Below are 22,818 nucleotides of genomic sequence, written 5' to 3'. Positions count from 1 at the left end.
GATCTTTTTTTAAACAAACTTTATTTGTTTGTTTAAAAAAAGATCACTATGGTGATCTTTATTATTGTACAAACCAGACTATGTTTCCTGTCAAAAATTAATCACATCTAATACCAAGAACGTGTTATACAGTCCTGAGTACTTTTAAACAACCGTTTTAAGAGCAGTAGTGACACAAATAGCAGAAGGTCATGTTGACAAGACAAATAAAAAGCAAATAAATAAATAAATCAGAACAAAAAGCAAAGTAACAGGATGGAAGAGATGACATAGGCAATAGAAGGAATGTCAAAATATAAAACACTTATTTTTATCAAAATAAAAATGGAATTAATTTAAAAAGATGTTCCCTGACAAAATAACGTACAAAACTCTCGAAGGGGAAGAAAGAACATATTAATAGGTACAATGTAATTTTCCATCCATCCATCCATCCATCGTCAACCGCTTACAGCCTACAACCAGCCTACATGAATGAAAAGAGTGCTATAAACGATACCAAAAAAACATTTCCCGACATGAGTAAACAGAAACAGGGGTACTTTTGACTTTACTTATAGATGTGTTAAATATAGAAAACTACGTTTTAAGAGCACCCCATGATGGGGGAATTTAGCAAAGCGACACTTGTGGTTATAGTATTTGGTCATCATACATTTAGTTAGTTTTAGTTTTAGTTATTTAGGATTACACCTAACTGGACCTTCTTTTAAAACATGTGTTTGAAAGCTGCTCTCAAAACAGAAAAAGACTTGCGCCTGACGTCATCACGTAACCGGAAGATAACTGAATAGCTGGGGTCGCTTTTTTCACCGGACCACCTCCAGCAGCTAACTGGGAGAAGAAGCCGTGCGGAGCGGAGCCGACGCAGCGCCGCCACTTCTCAGCCTGTGTTTATACGATTAGCGGAGGCTTTAACGACACCTGAGACGCTCCATAATAAGCCACCTCATCTATGTTACCTTACACAATTTCATCCCCACGATAGCTACGTTTTTACATGTAACCGAGGCGCATGGAGTCCGCGTTGAAAAGGTCGGCGAGGTGTTTTGCGGACAAGAGACCATCCTAAGCTAATGTGAGCTAGCCGCAGCAAGCCACGGACTGAACGGTGCGGACTTGAGTGGAGAAGCTCGGTGCCCACTCTACTGACTGACGGACGGACATTAACCTTAACAATGGGACTCATATTCGCCAAACTGTGGAGCTTCTTCTGTAACCAAGGTAGGTGTCGCTGACTGATTGTTTGTGATTACCTCCCGCTAGCTGCTCAACCGGGGATAACCGTTAGCCCGTTAGCAAAAAGTGACCAGCAAGATTATAACTGATGAGGCAGAAATATGTAGCCGCATGTGTCCGTGACTTTACTCTGAAATGTCTTTGTTTAACCAGCGTAACAGACATTTAAAAAGCCCTGCATCTTTGTCAACCACTCTAGTCAATCTGTTTATGAGTTTGTCAACTAACATGATTACCTTAAGTCACAGTAAGCCATCAGCAGCGTTTTCATCGAGTTGTTAATCTGCTTTAACTTTACTTTCCAGGACACATCACATTACACAACCCTTCCCCCTGCCTTTCTAGGAAGATGTTTATTGTAAATATTCTCGTCCAGGTCCTTTTTTTTTTTTTTTTTTTTTCCCAGTCCAGAAAGTGGAATAAAAACAGAAGATGTAAAAAGAGGGAAAAGGGCAACAAAGAGCATGGATAATCCCACACTTTCACCATAATAACCCAGATTACCTGTATGTGTTTCACTCGTGTGTGACCAATTTTAAGATGCAGGGTTCATAGTAAGGGTGTGTTTTTGTTGGTGGTTCTTTTGTATATTCCAATATGTGAACAAAGAGTTTTTGAGCATATCATGTTATGTACTACTGTAATGGTTGTTATTGTCATTTGATAGTGAAATATTTATATGAATGCCTTATCTTAATCCATTTGGCCTGTGTGTGTAGTACTGTGGCCTTTGAGACTTGTTTTCACTTCTACATTTGCTCCTAACTGTCCCCAGTGTCAGATTGCATTCACTGTTAAAAGAAATTACCAGTGAGGTCTGAAATTGTCAGCAACAGGGTATTTATCTGATTACATGTAATCAACACGGTCAGATTAGATTTCCTGGTTGGTAAGTAGGTAATCAGAATAGAAGTACTGGTACTGGCAGTTGTGTGATTGCACTTTTAAATGTGTCTTAATGTTATTTGTGTTGCTTTATTCTGTGGTGAAATATTTTTCTGCTTCTTGTGCTGCATAAAAACAAGCGGTGTCTTACTGTGCTTAAAAAAAGGGCTTCATTTTGTGGTAGAAGACCAACACATCAATGTCAAAGATACTATCTTGCAGCCAGTTTAATATTGACAATATTTAGCCTTATAAACCTCAAGTCTAAAGAATTACATTACTGTTTTAGAAATGTTCATCTTATTTTACATCATTTGAAATTCAGATTTCATGATGGGACATTGTACTGTGAGGGTCACAGGGTGTAGCTTCTCTCTTAGGAAGCAATAGACATGTAACATCCTCCGTCACCCAGTGTGGTTCACAGAGACGGTCAGGACTGCGAGCCCTCTGACCGCACTTCCTTCCTCCTTGGCAGCCACAGGCCTCAGAAGGGCGGAAAAGTCAAGACACTAAAGTGGGATATTTTGGCACATCGGTGTCAGCTCTGATTCTGCATTTAGTCCGTTATGTTTGTCCGCTGTCAAACCCTTTGCTGTTATTAGCTGGTTTTTCTTCCTTATGAATGTGACTCTAGTTTCAGCGACTCTCAGAAAAAGGAGGCCAGGGAGTTTTAAGGAAGGAAATAAGTTCAGCCTTAATGATTATGAACAGACAGGAATGCACTGTATAGACTGAACCCGTATATACTTGATGGCATACTCAGTGCCACTTATTGTTTTTAGTGTTTTCTTAATAATATTGTCCTCCTTGAAAATATTTTTTTCGCACATCCTGGAAATCCCATAGTTAATACACTGTTTGTTTTGCAGAGCACAAAGTGATCATCGTTGGACTAGATAATGCAGGGAAAACCACTATACTCTACCAATTGTAAGTAGTTTTTTGGATACAGTTGGATCCTTCTTGTATCTGAACTTTCACAAACTGACTTTACGATTCTGTTTCAAGTCTGATGAGCGAGGTTGTCCACACGTCGCCCACTATCGGAAGCAACGTGGAAGAAATAGTGGTGAAGAACACCCACTTTCTGATGTGGGATATAGGAGGGCAGGAGTCTCTCAGATCCTCGTGGAACACCTACTACTCTAATACAGAGGTGAGAAATACACCATTGTACTACTTTCTAGCAGGCGTGGGGGACAGAGGTATTGTCCAGCAGCAGGTTTTCTTCTGAACGTGGCAGCTGCTGTGTTTGTTCAGAGCACAGACGGCAGCAGGGGCCGCCCAAGTCAGAGGTCACCTTTTCACAAGGGGGCCCATCTGAAAGCAAAGCGAGGGTCAACCTCCGCAGTGCTCTGGAGAAAAGGGAGGTAGAAGAACTGGGCGAGTCGTGGGAGACGCAGATGTGGGGGAGACCTTTAAAGAGAGCTGTCCCAACAGCTGCCAGACGGTTTAACTGTAGCTTCACAGGCAACATACTTTCACTACCCGTACCTCTTTCTCACTTGTACATGAACATCTGACCATTCAGACTGCAAAACAAGTAAATAAATTGACGTGGGAACTGACTCCTCAACTGTTTCTCTCGCACACGTCTCTGTTAAAGAGCACCGTCATGTTTTAGAGGTGAAATTATTTGATTCATAAATATTCATAGATAAAATTAATTCTTTCTCTAGTTCCAGCTCCTCACATGTGAGGATTTGCTGCTTTCAGTCTTACGTGGCAGTAAACTGAATATCTGCAGGGGGTTGACTGTTGGTCGGACAGAAGGAGCTATTTGAAATTGTGAGCTCCAATGGTTAGTCAATTTATAGATAATTAATCAGCAACTGTTTTTATAATCAATTTAATCTTTTTCAAGCACCAAGGCTAGTCTATGTTTTCAGCTCCTCATATATGAGGATTTGCTGCTGTTCTTTGTCATATGTGGCAGTAAATTGAAACCTTTTTATGGGTTTTGGACTGTTGTTGAGACTAGGCCTGCAACTAACACTTAATCTCATTATTGATAGATCTGTCAATCATTCTCACGATTAATTGATTCGTTTTTTGTCCATAAAGTGACAGAAAATTATTAGAAAATACCTATATTTAAGGCAGAGAAGGCTTGACGCCCTGAATGTCTGTTTCAACAGAGTTACTAGGAGCCCTAGGGTACTACAGGAATCATATATTGCAGTAACCCTACAGTTCCTTTATTAACTTCACCCTTTCATTGAAGCGTGGTGTCAGACCCTGTGGATGCCCGGCTGTGATCTGGGTCACAGTCGTGTTGGATAACGTGTATTGTTGAAGCTTTCTTCCTGTGTCGTTTGGTCTAAATGCCGTCTCTCACATATCACCCAAGCCAATGTGCCTTTGGTCTTTTGTCATACAGGGTCACTCTCTCTCATTCACAAAGGGCTCATTAGCATAGCGGTCACCATTGCTCATTGTGAGGCTCTTGGCCTGGAAATGCCCACCCGCTGTGTTGCATTTCTGTGCTGTAAATGTCTTTTTGAAAAGAGTTCGCTCACTCTTGTGTGGCTTCTGCCTCACGACTCTGCAGTTCATCATTTTGGTGGTGGACAGCACAGACCGAGAGAGGCTGGCCATCTCGAAAGAGGAGCTCTACAGGATGTTGGCGCATGAGGTAAGATCTAAACACGACTTGGTATGGCCATAAGGAAGTAGACTATACAGAACTATACAGAGTATAGTTGGTCTCTTTGTTCTCTCCTTTGCCTCCCCTCAGGACCTGCGGAAAGCAGCTGTGTTGATATTTGCCAATAAGCAGGATATGAAGGACTGTATGTCTGCAGCGGAGATCTCCAAATACCTCACCCTGAGCTCCATCAAAGACCACCCCTGGCACATACAGTCCTGCTGTGCACTTACAGGAGAGGGGTAAGAGATTTATGTTGGCCATGGCACACAGCAGTGGACACACGGAGTGACGGATTTAATTAATTCAGGGATGAGACATTAGAAATTCAGTCAAGATCCCAACCACACAGACCTAGAGTCGTGTTGAACTGATCTTGTTAAGGATGTAGAGTACAATCAATGACATGTTTCCTGTACAAGAAAAAACAAAGACAGGTTTATTTATTAAAAGACGTGTACAGATGTTTTGTCACTGTGTAGTGAGTGGCAGCAGTTCAGCAAGTATTTCTTTGTTGTGCAAGCTTCAGTTTGTTTCACCAAAGCTGGTTTCACAATAAGTTGTTTGTGTCAAATTTTTTAGTAGTTTTACAGCTAAATGATAGGTTTAAGGGATGTGTAAGATAAGAAGAAGAAGGTAATTTTAACATAATTATTCTCATTTTCACTGAAAAACATTTAAATGATTTATTATGGTGTGATTTTTGCAGAGATCCGTATCAAATAATGTTTTCATGAGTCTGTAGAATATGATGTGTAGGCCAGGATGACAATATTCAATTTAAAAGGACATTTTGCCTAATAAATATTGCACCTTCTGCACATTATATTTGGTGTCAACAAAAACATTGTAATACAATACTGTATGGTCAAGTGTAATAGATAAATAACACATAGGCTGTTTGGACTTTTAATTACATGGATGTAAGATTTAAACAAGTACTGAAGGGCTGCTGTGAATCCTGCAAACCACCAGGTGTCACTGTGCGTGCTGCATTTAAAGCCCTAAAGCTTCATAAAGTCTACCATCACTAGTATATTATGTTTGCAGCCATCCGTGAAATATACCTTCACTGACACGTCTCCATTGTTTCTCCAGTTTATGCCAAGGCCTTGAGTGGATGACCTCGAGGGCTGGACTCAGATAGCCCCATCCTCTGCCACGGATGGCCTGACTACCTGCACCACCCGAATGGTGGCACAACAGCTTGTCCTTACTGGCTTATTGTTACTTTTTATTTTTTTAATGATGAATTTTAACGGACTTAGACCTCTGGAGACGACGGGCGGCATCGCCACCTCCCACAGCTTCATTGTTACAGCAGCGCTGGCGTCGGCAGCGACGTGACTAGAAACAATGAACTCACCTGGTTGTGGAACGAGACGTCGCTTTTACAGTGAAGGAGGAGAATAAAGGAATATTCAGCAGGACTCAAGCTAAGAGTACGTTCAAGTGCAGACGCTCATCACTTACAACACGTACATATCATGAACATCACACCATATCATGAACATCACGTTGGGGGAAAGCTGGTGCAGCTCTATTATAGAGAAGTTTGTTCGGGTTAAATGGGACAAAAAAAAAGGAATTACAGGCAGCATTGTAAACCCAGTCTGGGGGGGGGGTGACACTAAGTTGTTTTGTTTTCTCATTCTTAGCACAGACATTGATATGTTACACATGATTTCAGTTTCATAAGCTACATTGTCGGTGGTTTTTCTCACACTACAACTTATCGGTGCCGTATGAAAACGAGGTCAAACATTAGCCTCGCCTATTATTATTATTATTATTATTATTATTAACGCTGAGCCTGTACTTGTATGTAACTGAGCCAAATGGTGTAGATTCAGCGTGTTGGCGTGCAAACCTTTTCATAAACTTGACCTTTCTGGAATAAAATGGAAAATACTTCAGCCTTTTATTTACTTTAGCAAAGCATTAAGAAATGCAGAATCATGCAGGTACAAAGCTCACTTTTAACAGTATTTTGAATTGAATGACTGCTTTTTTTTGTTTTTGTCACTGATGCATTATGATTTTTATTTAATGTTTTGCTTATCATTGCTTATTTTCATTGCAAAGGAGTGCAGGTTTGCTCATGGTGAGTTAGCATAGACCGGTTTTATATCGTTGGTGCTCTGTAGGTGTGTGACTGATCCACTGCATCCTCCTATAAAACGGCTTGTTCATTTTCTGCAGCCGTTTTTTTTTTTTTTTTTTTGGGGTGCATATTCCTCTTTAAACATTTTGTACTTTTTAAAAAACAAAGGGATCAGATAATGCCACCGTAAAAAAGGTGCCACACACATTTATCGGAAGTCGTTACTCACCACTTTAGTAGCATCAAGATTTTGGCCATTGTATAGTTAAAATACTTGATCCTCAGCCTTAACCATGCTGCTGTGAGTGTCTGGAGGGCCGTGTGTGACTCTGACAGTCTGCTTATGAGTTTCCCCTCTGACCCAAGGAAGAAGTATGTGAACTTGGTAACAGATCTATGCACGTGCGAAGTTTCACAGTGGCCAAAAAAGGGGATGTGCATCTTGGTCTCAAGAATATAGTCGGGGGGTTTGTTGTGGGACAAGGTATTTTTTTTACACTTGATAGGAAGAAGGGTGATGTACAGCCCCCAGACTCTGCAGCATTAAGGTTTACAGCTTTTTACCTTGACCTCACAAAGCAAAGGAACCGGTCATGTACTCTGTGTGGTGGCGTCTAGTCTGGGTCATGTACTGTATGTCCGTTTTGTTTTCAATAAAAAAAGTTTTGAACTGAGTTTTACCTTTTTGTTTGTTTTTTTTTTACTTGAAATAAATGGAGTAACAGGAGTTCTGCTACCAGAAAGAAGTGTCTGTCAGGTTAGGTCCCGTACATTATTTGTTTTATTTTGAGGATTTGTGTCATTTGTTACGTTGACACTGTGTCGTAATCAGCACAGTGCGCCGGAAAGAAGCCTGATTGGCTGTTCTGCAGCACAGTGGGCGGGACTTAAGTAACAATTGTTTAACCTGCTCCAAGTTAATTTAATATAATATAAATATATTGTGTATTTATATATACATAAGAACGCTGCTCTGCGCCTCTAAATGTGACTGAACGCCTCCTGTAAAGGCCAGTGTGTTTTTTTCTTTACATGTCAGGAGGTGTAAAGTTTAAATTTTTCTAATCAGTTAATTGAACACAAGTTCAAGCAGATATCTGCAGAACATGATTAGTGCATTACAATACCTACATCTGAACACGACTTCCACATGTACCGATAAAAGCAAATAATTTGAATTTGGTAAGTAAAAATAAAATACATTAAATGATAAGCTGTCTTGTGAAAGTCTGAGGGATTATCTAAAATATTTGTAAGTGCTTTAAAAACAAATCTACATAAACATTTTCCTCAGCAGATTATTCAGTTTCTGTATTTGATTAGCTCAGTGTAACCAGGTCACGTGATCTGCTTCAGTATCAAATATTACTGGGACCACTGCAGAAAATTGTATAAGAACATTTAATATCCAGGAGTTCACATGAGCTACACTGCAAGAGGATCCTGAACTATGTTATTTTTGATTTGATAACTTGCAAGTTGAAGGCACAGTACCACATCTGACTCATTTTGAGTGAGGAAAAACTTACCACATGTATTTACAAGCATGGGCCAAAATGTTCCCTTCCCTCTGTCCTTTCTCCACTAGACCAAACAAGGTGACTTTAATGATTACTTTTGTTGTTTTTTTTTAAAGTGAACAACCAAGCTAAATATGACTCAAACACCAGTTTATTCACATCTGCAACATATCGGCCAATTAAACGAAGCACAGAGCAGTCAAGAAAAGTCACAGAACTCCTACCTGCAAGGAACGTAAAGAGGAGCTTCTCAATTTCTAAAAAGTTATTTAAAGCCATTATACAGAAATGTCTTTTCTCTCTAAATTGTTCTATACATTCACTTTTCAATGAAGCCTTTGCACTGAGGTAATGAGCAAAAAAAAAATTTAAAACACACTGGCAAGACAGACATTTAGAATTGAGGGTTAACTAGGAATATGTGAGGGGGGAACAGTGAAAAACATGGGATTTAGATGACGTATAAAATGAATCGTGGAAGAAAGTGAACTGCAACAAAAACAATATCTGTTAAAACCTGGTATGTTTTCCAAGCTGCAAATCAGGAGCCTATAAGTTTGTCTATAAACTGTCTAAAGTACAGACGAGCGTTCAGATTCAATAATACAAGTTTGTTATAAATGTGTTTTAAGATTTCAAACTCAGTGCTGAAAACATTCTCACAGTAACGCCACTGTCGCACATAAGAAGCAACACATGAAAATAGCAAACAATGAACAACAGATGAGTTCTCGGCTGATCAGTCAGTCTTAACTGGATCTCCCCCCCTTTCAGAAATCTTAATCTGTGTGAGTTTTCATTGATGCTGGTGTTTCCTGGACTTTTTGACATCATTTGCAAGAAACTCATCCCGCTCACAGTCTTTGTCGGCCACTTATCCATAACATGAACTTCTTTCTCAAGCGTCCAGCGTGAAGTGGTCTCTTCTGGAAATGCGGCAGGTGTAGAGAAGCCCGTCTCACGTCTGTATGTGCTGTTTAGGGTCAAAACCATACAGGAGAATGAAGGCGCTTAAAAGTTACCACGGGGTCAACAAAACGTCCACCGTGTCATGGTACACAGTTCACTGCCTTCCTTTAATGTGTGGAAATGACTTTGAATGAGTCAGCAAAAAAAAGAAAAACAAGAAGGTGCACAAGGCGAAAAATGGCAGGAGGAGGAGGAAACGCCTAGATATTCTTTGGCCGAGGCGTGTTCATCTGGGATATTCACACACACAGAGCTCTGGGGAACCTGGGAGAAGAAAAGAAAAACAAATGCAAATTCTTTCAATGTAACTTCTTAAAATGTGTATCACAAAATAACTGCCTCAGCACAAGAAATCTGTCATAACACCAGCAAAACACCTCCGTCCCATTAGTCCCATCCGTCGTCACTTTAAAGTTGTAAATGAAGGAAAAGCTAAAGGATGAGAATCGTCTAACCTGTCCTCAGTGAAGCCATCCATTTCCTCCTCGTCGTCCAACTCCATGTCCAGCTCGTTGTCAAGACAATCACGGCCGTAACCACTCATAACGCTGCAGAAAGATTGGCAACACGATCAGATTAAGCACAGTTGTTGTTGGATTAGTCCTTTCTTACCTATAGATGAGTATTACCAACATTTCTGTACATGTATTTGAAGGTAGTATTTATTTAATGTTATCTAATATTAATTGCTGTTTACATGTTTATCCATGTGAACATAGTATATTTATCATATTTTAGTCATCGGTGATGAAACATGATAATGGCTCTGTGCTGACCTGACAGAGCGACACGTGAGGAATACAATCCTCTTGAGTTTCTTGTTGTAGAAGAAGTAGTTGAAGGACCAGAGGCTCCCCTCTTCACCAAAAGGGTCCGAGTCCAGATCAGGGTTGTAGCTGAGAACAAATATTAAAAGGACATCAAGCTTAAAACGGCTAAACTGGACACCAAAAGGATTTTTTTGCAGTCTAAATGATCTACACTTACCTGTAAATGTCACAGCTCTGCAGGGTGATCTCTTGGTCGATAGCGTTCCACAGCTCCGGACCCAGAGAGTTGAACTCTTCTCCCACGGCTGAGAACAAGCTGCTGTTCACGGCGTTAGCCACCTGGAGAGGAGTCAGTCAAATAATTATTTACCAAAGTCTTGTACTGTGTTGTTAAATGTATCTGTGACAAAGAAATCATACGCTTTGCTTCAGAGCGGCGTACTGACCCAGTTGAGGCTGGGCTCCCGGCTGAACTCGTGAGCCCGTGCCGCGCTGAAGTCATAGTCCGGCCTGAAGGACTCGTTGAGCGTGGTGATGAGGTAGAAAAGAGTCTTCCTGCAACACTTGTCACTCAGAGGGTTTTCCCCGTCCTCACTGCTCTTCCCCAACCTGGACAAAAAAAAAAACACAGGGAAAATCCCTTAATTGTCCTTCCAAACTCAGGATTAAAAATGTCCTAGTGCCTGATAGTCCAGATAAAACATTTTTTTAAATCCTCACTGGACTGCAGTACTCACTGTGAAGGGCTGGTGGCGCTGGTGGACTGAGGGGGAGAGAGGGCTTCCAGGACATGTGGCTCCCCCTCCTGGCAGAACTGCTTGAACATGTGTTTGTCATCGCCTGCCATCTTACAGGAGTAGCTCTCAATCCTGCAGGTCAAACACAATGTTGTGAACAACACTCGTGCTAAATGAAACACGCGTGCTTCAAACATCACGGACAGACTTTAGGTGAGGGAAAGCCAAATTCCCATGAGATTACTTTAATAGCCCATTAGGCTTAAACACACATTAGAGGTGCTTCGGGGTATTTTAATGAATTTCAACCAATACATAATACCTGATCCTTTTCCGGCCATTAACTAATTTTACCTCTCTATCCACAGATGGTATGAACAAATAAAAATAATATGCAAAATATTGCATTATGTGGTGATGCAGACTACATTTCTTTATTTCTGTGCCATTCAGCTCTTGCACGCTCTGCAGCTGTATTATTTGGGAGAAAACAAGTATTAAAAGGGATACACAATGAGTGCAAAAACCTAATCCACACGTCTGTTTGACAAGATAGCCCTGGACTTTTCAGTACCAAGAACAAGTCCGTGCTAAAAATTTCCCGCAGGCTGTTTCATGTTTCTGGGTCAAACGCCACTGTATACAAATATGCGAATGGGGCAGACTTGTGTGCAGTTGTTTATTTTGTCCCTCCCACCTAGGAGTTACGCAAGAGCAAGATAGACTGACTACTGAGACCCTCGCTGGCCTTGCCAGACTAATTATAGAGGCATTGGGTGGCAGCAGATCCCGAGGTGGAAATAACTGCCCTGGTTTTCCATACACAACACAGCTGACCTGCCGACAAGATACCGTGAGTAACCAGATGACAGGGCAGACACTGGAGCCGAGTGAAGATAATCAACATTATAATTAAGATTTATAAAGCTACAACGGCTCTGTTAACATCTGTACACAACTCTAAAACACAAATGAATGTGTGAGCAGGCAGTGGTTAATGTATTTAGTTAATGAATTCGCTATTTATGCGGTTTATTTATATTTCTCAACCATACAGCTTTTTTGCACCAAACAAATGACCTTTAATTGAGTACCAGCTGTGTTCTTTCATTTGGTTTTATGTAATTTGTGAAGCAAATGAAGCTAATTATTGCTGTTTTACGTTGTTTAATTTGATTTATCCATGTGGTAAAAATCTAAACCACAACAGAAAACACCATAAACCTTCTGGAAGTCTGGTGGGTACATCTGCTGTTATGATGGGCTTCCTCGCTAATCCACTAAGCAGCCTTGGCAGCTCCAGTAACACTCAGCTATCATGCAGTAGTGCTGTTTGTGTTTGTGTGTACATACGCTCCAATAACACACTTCACAACGGTCTCCAAAATAGCCACAGAGTGTTGTGTGAGGACACCATGTTATGCGTCACTCTAGGTCACAACTAAACGTTCAACACCCACACTCAAAACCCTGCACTGTGGACTGGGCTGCATAACTCCACAACCCACTGCCCTTTATATAACTACACTGTAACTACAGGCTGTTGAAGGCCTTACATAACCTGAAAACACACTGTAGTGTTTGTACAGTTTGCCAAGTGAAAAACTCACACTGTCAGTTAGCTATTAACTTTCAGTACAGGCTCTGAAAGTAGGCTTTTAGTTTGGTGGCCTGTTAGCACACTACTGCATTACATGCAGATACTCGTTTGCTCTACTGCCCCTATTTATGAGCAGCGATCTGAAACAGCCACACCCCTCATATCACACCAGTCCAGATTTTTCCTGTAAAAAAGGGAAACTTCAGCCAAGTTGGAGGTTGTTTACAACATATTCTCACCCTCACGGTGGCTCTTACAGTGCTGATGTCCCTGGTGAGCTACTAAATCTGCACGACTGAAATAGAAGCAGTGAAGATATTTGCACTAACAAACCCCAAGAGGTGACCTGTGCATTTATCTCCCCCAGATGGGGTTAAGGTTTTTTTGTGTGTCTGTGCAAAAAACAAAAACAAACAAGAACTACAGCTGAAGTTAGATGACCCTGAGAAATTAATACACCTTATTTATTCCCTGATATTAATCTACAGTTTGTTCCTGTTAACTTGCAGCAACACATATTACAGTAGGGGGCTCAGCTATTCGTGTTGCATTACAAGCCAAGGACGTGACCCTTACCTGCCAAGGATGCGAGACTCTCCTGTTTCAACACACAGCCGGGAGCTGAGAGCTTCAAAGCTGGAGTTTTCCAACAGTTTCATGGCTGTCTGTGAAAAACAAAAAAAAAGTAACATTAAGTTATCAAATGAAATAAAACAAATTCATCCTGAACACTGCCCCACGCAAAATACTTTATTTCGGTTTACCGCTTCATGATTGTTGTATACTGTATATTCTCTGCTGTGTAGCAGAAGCGTGTTGCAAACTGCTAAATCTACCTAGAAGCTCGAAGTTAATGTTAGTCAACATTAGGAAAGTAAATACACGTTTACGTACTGTTATTATACAGCATTTAAAATAGGGCTGGGAAATGCGTCCAAGAATATTATCATGCTAAAAATTGTAATAATATTCGATACTGATAATTATCACGATAGATGTCAAATCATTATTTCTTAGTTTAAAGGCTGATTTTTGCTCCCAACAGTGGATCACTTAACAAATCTGAGGTAGAACATTCAAAACAATTATGGTGAAATCACTTTTCAAAATATATGCATGAGTACAATCTTTTTTCAGTTCCTTTTGCTCAACAAAAATAAATACCTTAACCAGGGCTGTAACTACCGATTATTTTCATTACTGATTAATCTGTCAATTATTTACTTGACTAATCAATTAGTTGTTTGGTCCAGAAAATTGTGAAAAATATTGATCGGTGTTTTCCAAAGCCCTCAAATGTCTTGTTTTGTCCTCAACCCAAAGATATTCAGTTTAATGTCAGAGGAGCAAAGAAACCAGAATATGTTCATATGTGAGAATTTGCAATCAGAGAATTTGGACATTTTTCTTTTCTTTTTTAAAAAGGCACTGAAAGTGGTTTATCGATTATCAAAATAGTTGGCGATTCATTTAATAGTTGACAACTTATCGATTAATCAACTTGCAGCTCTAAACTTAATACAAAAAACAAGTGCTAAATCGTTAGCGACCCAAGTCAATTTAAACATTTATCGTTACTGAGGAAAATTATATCGCGACAATAATCGTTATTGTTTTATTGCCCAGCCCAAATTTAAACCTGCTGTTCACTGTTTCTTCAGCGTTATAACAACCTAGTGAAGTCAGTAAATGTAAACAATGATATAACATTAAATGATAGTATGGCGGGGCTGCAGCTCAGTACGTGCCAGTTTCCTCCTCGTCTTCAGCACTGCCCCTCCCCCACTCTGCTCGGTCGAAGTTCACAAATCGTCTTCCTGGTTCGCAATTACATCGATAATATAACACTACAGTCCACTTACCGAGCAATATGTCCAGCACAGGCAGAAAACAGCGGGTTTAAAGTGAAGCTGCGGACTCTTCTTCACCTGACTGGTGACGCAGAAAGATTAACGATCCCCGCTTTGTTGTTGATCAGCTAATGTTAGCGGTTAGCTCACGGTTAGCTCCTCTCTTATCAAATCTCCACTTGTTTTAAAGCGCTATTAAATAGTACTCGAGCTTAAGCATCTTACAAAAGCACTCGGTCGAGAATGGGTTATCCTGAGGCCTTTTAAGTTTATAGAAAAGCTGCTCTTTCCCATTAAATGCGATGAGATTAAAGCCTGTTTGCGTCCGTCGGAGTCTGTCTGCAGCGGCATCCCTTTCGACCTGATTTGACCAAGAGGTTCGTGTTGGCTTAATCAAGTCGCTTTTTCTAAGCGACTCGATCAGGGAAGTAGCAACTAACGAGCTACCTAGCCTAAAAATGTACTAAAACGGGTCAACAGTTCTGCTAATCGTCGATCACCTTAACAACGTATCTATACTCATCAAAACAACGGACTCTACTGTACGGGGAAGCCCAGCCCCTTTTCATTTATATACTCGGAACGCATACACGCCCACATTTATCAAAGCCTTCTCGTGATTGGCTATTTGAACTGTCCTCAGAAATGCGGCTATTGTGATTGGTTAAACCGTGCTCGGTCAATCCCTAGGCTAAAACGGTGTCAAATGTCTCGACTGTTTATCACAACCCAGCTGAAACAAAAGCTGCAAATACAGAATTATTTTGCTTGTATTTAAGATGTTTATGTTCACTATTCATCTCGTATTAGCCTCTAGGCTTTGAGACAGTGATTTAAAAACGATATTTATAAATACATGTAAATTAGAGCAGAATAATTAATCGAAATCGCAATGTAGCCTAATGCTATTTTTAAATCGCAGTTCTATTTATAATTCTCATTTTATTTTCTTAGTTTATCTTACCTAACAACTCTGCAATGCAGACTCTTTATTACTGTATTTTGGTTACATGGTTATGTGGAATTTTAACACAATGATGAGCACCTTGTATTGTTAGTTTGCATAAAAGGGGCTATACAAATAAAGTCTGATTGATTGATTGATTGATTATACAGACTTAAGAAAACATCTTTGTTTGGTACAGATCCCAGCAAAATCACATTTTAATGTTTTTCAATGAAAACGTGAATAATGAAGTAAAAAATATGATTCTCTCTAACATCACAATGGAACGACAGTCAAAGTAATTACACTTAGATATTTTTGCATCTATTGCAAAAATGCATCTATACTCCATAGTCCAGCTCTGCATAAAATGCGTAATCTAAATACTCACTGACTTGTTCTGGGTCTATTTTCTTCATTATTAAATGGTCAATATTTGTTTTTGCACACCAGCTTTTTGTGTATTCTTGTGGTGAGATTTGAGATCTATTTTGTCTTTGCACTGTGTGTTGTCTAATAGATAGATAGATAGATAGAAACTTTATAGATCCCTGAGGCTAAATTGCGGTGTTGCAGCAGCAAAATTGACACAGAATGCAAAAAATACAGACCAGACATATTTACATAAACTAACATAACATATAATGTACAAAATTTCCTTTAAAATACATTTAGAATGTATATTTACAAATAGGAGATTTATACACAAGTGCAACTGTGCGCATATTCAGGATGTGCAATTTAGTATCACTTGCAAATATTGAGAGTGTTGAGTATGATGTTTAAATATAGTGTATTGTCCTTTATCAATCACATGTCATTCAGTCTCCTCTCCCTGCACAGAGGAGAGTTGTTATGTATTCTGATGGCAGTGGGTAGGACTTCCTGTAACGGTCCTTGCTACAGCGGAGTTGTGTGAGTCTCCAGCTGAATGCACTCTGCTGCCCAACCAACAGGTTGTGCTGCGGATGTGAAGTGTTGTCCATGATGTTGAATAGTTTGTGTAACATTCTTCTCTCTACAACCAACTCCAGGGGCTCCAGAGCAGACCCCAGCACAGAGTCAGCCTTCTTTATTAGCTTGTACAGTCTCTTGCTGTCACTGGCTCTGATGCTGCTGCCCCAGCAGATGGCTGCAAAGAGAATAGTGCTTTCGACAACAGACAGATAGAACATACAGCATCCTGCTGCATACGTTAAAGGACCTAAGCTTCCTCAAGAAGTAAAGTCTGCTCTGGCCCTTCTTCTTGAAGATGGCCTCAGTGTTGTACTTCCAGTCCAGCCTGTTGTCAAGGTGCACACCCAGGTATTTAAAGTTCTCAACCACCTCCACCTCCTCTCCCAGAAGGTGAATGGTGTTCAGTGTTGTTTTCCTGATCCTCCTAATGTCCACCACCATCTCCTTCGTCCTTTTCACGTTTAGGAGGAGGTGGTTGTTCCTACACCAAAACACAAAGTGGTTAACCAGATCCCTGTACTCAGTCTCATCTCCACCGTTGATGAACCCAACAACTGCAGAGATATCTGAGTATTTTTGGAGATGACAGGACTCTGTGTTGTATTGGAAGTCTGAGGTGAACAGGGTGAAGTGAAATGGTGAGAGAACAGTCCCCTGTGGTGCTCCTGTGCTGCTGACGGTGGTGGTGATGGCCTAGTGGGTAAGACTCCTACCTTTGGTGTGAGAGACCTGGGTTTCAATCCCCATTATAACCCGTCCACCCATGTGTCCCTGAGCAAGACACTTAACCCCTCATTGCTCCAGAGGCGTGCGACCTCTGACATACTTAGCAATTGTAAGTCGCTTTGGATAAAAACTTCAGCTAAATGAATAAATGTAAATGACCACCCGTTCAGACACACCACCCCGCAGTCGCACAAACTGTGGTCTGTCTGTCCATAATCCAGGAAGATGTGGTGTCCACCTGGAGCTTCTCCCGCAGCAGTAACGTTATGTCTTGTTATTGTAAAACACCCTGCATTGCACTAAATTTGCTCAAAATGCGCTGACCGATTTCATTAAAGACTCAATGTAGCCCCAAGTATGCAACAACAGCATAATGAGCTGATGAAATAAAACCCACAAAAAAGAAGGCAGATTGGGTACAAACTACTTTATTACTCTTTTATGTTTATCTAATTTTCTGTAAGTAAAACATAAGATATAACTCTGGTGATACACTAACCCAGTGGCCTAATGGATAAGGCATCAGCCTCCGGAGCTGGGGATTGTGGGTTCAAGTCCCACCTGGGTTGTGACAGCTCATGTCTGATGTCATAATTTATAATGCAGTAGTGTTTTGAAACATAGTGTAACATGCACATATTTACAAACAACTTGCCTGAAACATGATGCTGTATTATGCTCTCCATTTTAATAAAACCTGTAACAAATTTAGATAGAAAGAACATTTTTATTGACAGAAATACAAACGGCATACAAAAATTATCCACACTAGGTCTGTGTGATGTAGTCAGAAACATCCTCCAGGCCTGTGCACTCATTGTCCAGGTACTCCAGGATCACATGACCCCCATTGTACAGCGGCGTATCCGGGTGAGCCAGCAGCAAGAGCAAAGTGTCATCCATGCGGAAAGCCTCACCTGTCTGAGGATGACATAACCGCAGCTTCTACAAATGGAGAGAAGATACACAATATGTTTTTTTCCCAGGAGTACTTAAATGAAAGTTTACAATTTAGTTACGTTTGGAAGAAAACTTGGCCTGTTAGGTAAGAAAAAGTTAGTGTTAGGAGACAAGACGGTACAATAGGGGAAAGGAGATCAAACCTCTATTTTGTGTTGAAAAGCAATTAAAACAACAATATGACACATTATTAGCTATAAACTACCAGTGTAGGTAACTGTGAAAGAACACTTGAATAACTTAAAATACTGTGTTGAAACATTATTTGGCGTTCATGTTTCTAACTTCAACCCTATTGTTTCAAAAACATTGACATGCAAAACATTTAACGCTGGTTAACCAGCTTCCTGTACAGAGTGTTTCTCTGCTGCTGGCGTCACATGCTGCGGGCAGGAAAGTGTTCACACCGAACACCTGCGTGTCATGTGTTTGAGCTTTCCTGTTGACAGTCCTCGCCTTTCGCTTGTTTACCTTCTTTTAAGGAAGGTGAAGAACACAAGAGCAGTTAGTTCAAGAAACAAAAGAAAGTATGATGAAAGGTGAGGGAAGCAGATGAGTATTTAGTCATGTACAGTGGGGAGAACAAGTATTTGATACACTGCTGACTTTGCAGGTTTTCCTACTTACAAAGCATGTAGAGGTCTGTAATTTTTATCATAGGTACACTTCAGCTGTGAGAGACAGAATCTAAAACAAAAATCCAGAAAATCACATTGTATGATTTTTAAATAATTAATTTGCATTTTATTGCATGACATAAGTATTTGATCACCTACCAACCAGTAAGAATTCCGGCTCTCACAGACCTGTTAGTTCTTCTTTAAGAAGCCCTCCTGTTCTCCACTCATTACCTGTATAAAAGCCACCTGTCCACACACTCAATCAAACAGACTCCAACCTCTCCACAATGGCCAAGACCAGATAGCTGTGTAAGGACATCAGGGATAAAATTGAAGATCTGCACAAGCCTGGGATGGGCTACAGGACAGTAGGCAAGCACCCTGGTGAGAAGGCAACAACTTTTGGCCCAATTATTAGAAAATGGAAGAGGTTCAAGATGACGGTCAATCTCCCTCGGTCTGGGGCTCCATGCAAGATCTCACCTCGTGGGGCATCAATGATCATGAGGAAGGTGAGGGATCAGCCCAGAACTACACGGCAGGACCTGGTCAATGACCTTAAGAGAGCTGGGACCACAGTCTCAAAGAAAACCATTAGTAACACACCACGCCGTCATGGATTAAAATCCTGCAGCGCACGCAAGGTCCCCCTGCTCAAGCTTTTCTGCAAAGGGGACAGGACGACTGCACAGTTTTGAGGGGAGGATGGATGGGGCCATGTATCGTGAGATCTTGGCCAACAACCTTCTTCCCTCAGTAAGAGCATTGAAGATGGGTCGTGGCTGGGTCTTCTTGCATGACAACGACCCGAAACACACAGCCAGGGCTACTAAAGAGTGGCTCCGTAAGAAGCATCTCAAGGTCCTGGAGTGGCCTAGCCAGTCTCCAGTCCTGAACACAATAGAAAATCTTTGGAGGGAGCTGAAAGTCCGTAATGCCCAGCTACAGCCCCGAAACCTGGATCTGGAGAAGGTCTGTATGGAGGAGGTCTCACAGCTGAAGTGTACCTATGATAAAAATTACAGACCTCTACATGCTTTGTAAGTAGGAAAACCTGCAAAATCAGCAGTGTATCATACTTGTTCTCCCCACTGTATATGTGTTGTGTAAAATGATTATGGAGTGATTATCAGTGACTCTTCTCCTGCTATGTATTACCTTAGCTGTGAGTATGTTATTGTTGTTCTTGAGGCCAGCGAGAGTGGCTGCATAATCAACCACTTTTCCCACGCTCCATTTGGAACAGAAGAACATGGGTTGGCTCGAGTCTTTGGACTCTTTAGGAAGAAACACCTGAAAATATGTTCTTTCTGCCTGGAAAGCCAAAAAAGAAGAGAAAGCAATCAGCTGGACAACAGAACAGTCACAGAATAATACAGAGGTACAATGTAGATCATATGCAAGATGCAATACTATAGATGAAAAGGTATGAAAATTATCAGTATTATGATGGTATTGTTAAAATGACAAAAAATGTCATCTGGGAGACTTATGGTAACTTTTGTTGATGCTGGACAGTATGTACCGTGAGTTTATCAAAGCGCTGTAATCGAACATGCTTATCATGATAATTACAGTTTGTATGGTAATACTAACCATCGGGAATTTTATCACGGTGTATCATCAAACTGGTAACCATTTCATCCATATGTAATATTATTCATAAATACAGAGAGACAGGATTTTACCTGTGGAAGTCCCTTGTCCCCTGCAGCATGCAGCTTCAGTTTCATCAATGCTACCTTAGCTGCAGTTGCACTGTTCTTTGCTCCTCTCCGTCCTTTAGTTTTAGATCCATCCTTTGACTCTGAGTAGTCACAAGAGAGTAATATAAACACAATCCACATGTTAGTAGGTTGAGGAATACAAACACATTTACAGCATTTTGTTCATCCCATCCCATCCCATGTGGACAACTAGTGGTGATTGTGCTACACTTTAACTAACCAACAATCTTTTGGACCAGCGCTTTTGTGGCTGCCATTCGAGGCTTTTGGATCTCCAACTTCTCACACTTGTGATCATTTTGATGACGATGGCTATAAGGCAAGAACAGAAATTTGAACGAGACCTTCTGTATGTAGTTTATGAGTGCTCTGTACAGGTCAACACAAGTCATGCTGTTTTATCAAAGGGTTAATGAAAGAGAGAAAATACTGTAAACCTACGCCAAACAGAAATGTTTTTCACACTGCGGACATATTACTGGCAACAATTCTTTGCCCTTGCAGTCCTGAAGTGAGCATGGATAACTTGTACCGCCACCAGCGGTCTGGGATTCAGTTCGCACTGGCTCCTGTAAAACATCAGAGGAAACCAGCCGGTATCTAAGTAACAGGACAGAGGAAAATGTCACTGTGGTAATTTTTATCAAAGGTTGACATTATATAATCAACACCACAGCACACCTCTGAACATGAATGGGCCTCTCTGCTTCTGTGCTCAAGGCTGTAAGAGATGAAATCAACACATATCTTTAATCAATAACAAAACATACTGTATGTGGAAAAAAGTATCAAAGTACATTTGTGACGTACTTTATATGACTATTTCTATTGTGCAACTTCATACTTTTACATCTCTCTACTGCTTCTATCTGACACCTGTACTTACTATAGTCTAACTGAAACTGGACTTTTGATGTTATAGATACTTATAACGATATATCCTCAAATATTAAAGTAGTTATTAAGATAACATGAACAAACAGTTTTGATTAGGATGGCTTACATTTGGTTGTTAAAAGGTTTGTGACCAAGATATGTTTAAAAAAACTGGAGGACAAGCAAACACCGTAAAACAATCAATAGTCCGGGCCTTTAATTCCTTTTGCACAAAAATCTAGTTCAGCAAAGACAGGAAACATGTTACAATCAAATTGATTATTTACGATTATTATTATTGATCTTGTTTACGATACAATGGTAGATCTGAATTATTTTTGCAAAAATTATCTTCACGATTGAAATGTGGAGAATCTAACTGATCTTACGATGTATAGCACGTCCATATCTAACATTTATATTTGTATGTGTGATTTAAGCAGCTTAGAACTTGCTCAAGCAGGTGACCCGGTGGGCTTTAAGAGGTTTTATACATCCAAAGGACTCCTATAAAAACCAGACTAGATGTCTAATTAAGACCTGCAATTATTTGTCAAAACGTGTAGCCACACCAGGCCATTAATCTAGCATCTAAACAGGACAAGGGTTTTAATTGAAGTTCATCTCTCTCTCTCTCTCTACATACACAGATATATATATCTATCTATCTATCTATCTATCTATATATATATATATAAACTGATAATAAAACTGATATATATAAATGGATAATATCAGCAGGTAGTTGTTACTAGTAATTCCTTTGCAGATTATAATTTTCTTCTAGAAAGTAATATGTTGTCTTTCTTTAAGTTGAGTAGTTATACAGTGTGATAGAATTACTTTATTATATTTCATCTATGTAAATGGATTTGCAATAGGAGATGGCGAATTCTTACCAGAAAACACCGCTGCACAAATCACAAACAAATGGAAGGAAATCTAGAAGAATGAGGAAAACAAATTCAATTAGTCTCAACAACTAAAACACAGACACCTCAGTGTTTTCCAACTCTGTCAGAATCTGTATATCAGGTACTAGATATTTGGGTTGATGCCCGAGATGTAACTTAATGATATAAGTAACTTAGATACCACAGTTTCTGCATTGCATTTCTCATTTGAATCTGGGCAGACACTTTTACTGAGACACCTGAGACCCAAACGCAGTTTCTCCACTATAAACAGTGTCTAATACGAAGCTTATATATGTTTACAAAATGTAACACTACCCACATTAAAACCATTTATTTGGCGGTTAGCTGTTTAGCTAAAGTAGCGAGCTAACAGGTTCAGCCAAACAATGCTAACACCAGCTAGCTGACAGGCTAACTACGCTAAAGAGAGGCTCTGTGTGTTTTATATTAACAGAAACGGCAGAATAATGCCAAACGTCAACATATGTGTTTACTGCAGCTCGGCTGGAGATGAAACGGACCTGTCTGATTGCAGGAGTCGATCTGACAATGCTTGCCAATGTCTAATTCAGCCATATTATATTTAGCCGTGAGTCTGCGGGTGTCAACACGAACTTTGACCCCTGACGTCACGTCACGTGACTGAGATTGTGATTTAAATGATTTACTTTACTTTTCAAATTGAATTAATGCAAGTAGTTTGCTATTTGTGTGTTATTTGCTCGACATTCACAAGATTCACACAAGATTTTAAATGAAGTTTCT

At 40.2% G+C, this 22,818-nt stretch overlaps 3 protein-coding genes and 1 non-coding gene across 4 annotated transcripts; 2 read left to right on the top strand and 2 right to left on the bottom strand.

The window, feature by feature from the left end:
- Window positions 1-815: 815 nt before the first annotated feature.
- On the top strand, window positions 816-7,552 carry arl8 (ADP-ribosylation factor-like 8). The gene is made up of 6 exons (XM_046044759.1): window positions 816-1,224; window positions 2,997-3,057; window positions 3,136-3,283; window positions 4,679-4,762; window positions 4,865-5,016; window positions 5,873-7,552. The coding sequence occupies exons 1-6, from the start codon at window positions 1,179-1,181 to the stop codon at window positions 5,919-5,921; spliced, it is 540 nt and encodes a 179-aa protein (XP_045900715.1). The 5' UTR covers window positions 816-1,178; the 3' UTR covers window positions 5,922-7,552.
- Window positions 7,553-8,531: 979 nt separating this feature from the next.
- Window positions 8,532-14,853, bottom strand: maf1b (MAF1 homolog, negative regulator of RNA polymerase III b). The gene is made up of 8 exons (XM_046044634.1): window positions 14,337-14,853; window positions 13,051-13,139; window positions 10,875-11,006; window positions 10,584-10,746; window positions 10,355-10,476; window positions 10,144-10,263; window positions 9,823-9,915; window positions 8,532-9,631 (listed from the first exon to the last, which is right to left on the bottom strand). Exons 2-8 carry the CDS (start codon window positions 13,131-13,133, stop codon window positions 9,607-9,609), a joined length of 738 nt encoding a protein of 245 aa, XP_045900590.1. The 5' UTR covers window positions 13,134-13,139; window positions 14,337-14,853; the 3' UTR covers window positions 8,532-9,606.
- Window positions 14,854-17,449: 2,596 nt separating this feature from the next.
- Window positions 17,450-17,522, top strand: trnar-ccg. The gene has a single exon. It is a non-coding gene; the product is annotated as a tRNA-Arg (tRNA).
- Window positions 17,523-17,660: 138 nt separating this feature from the next.
- zfand1 (zinc finger, AN1-type domain 1) lies at window positions 17,661-22,683 on the bottom strand. The gene is made up of 8 exons (XM_046044400.1): window positions 22,575-22,683; window positions 22,036-22,078; window positions 20,942-20,981; window positions 20,702-20,829; window positions 20,481-20,572; window positions 20,222-20,340; window positions 19,692-19,847; window positions 17,661-17,898 (listed from the first exon to the last, which is right to left on the bottom strand). The coding sequence occupies exons 1-8, from the start codon at window positions 22,627-22,629 to the stop codon at window positions 17,722-17,724; spliced, it is 810 nt and encodes a 269-aa protein (XP_045900356.1). The 5' UTR covers window positions 22,630-22,683; the 3' UTR covers window positions 17,661-17,721.
- Window positions 22,684-22,818: the final 135 nt, after the last annotated feature.

The sequence above is a fragment of the Micropterus dolomieu genome, linkage group LG01, assembly GCF_021292245.1.
Source record: "Micropterus dolomieu isolate WLL.071019.BEF.003 ecotype Adirondacks linkage group LG01, ASM2129224v1, whole genome shotgun sequence".
In the NCBI taxonomy this organism is placed as follows: Eukaryota; Metazoa; Chordata; class Actinopteri; order Centrarchiformes; family Centrarchidae; genus Micropterus; species Micropterus dolomieu.
The sequence above is the reverse complement of the archived record's forward strand: the minus strand, read 5'-3'. Positions and strand labels throughout refer to the sequence as shown.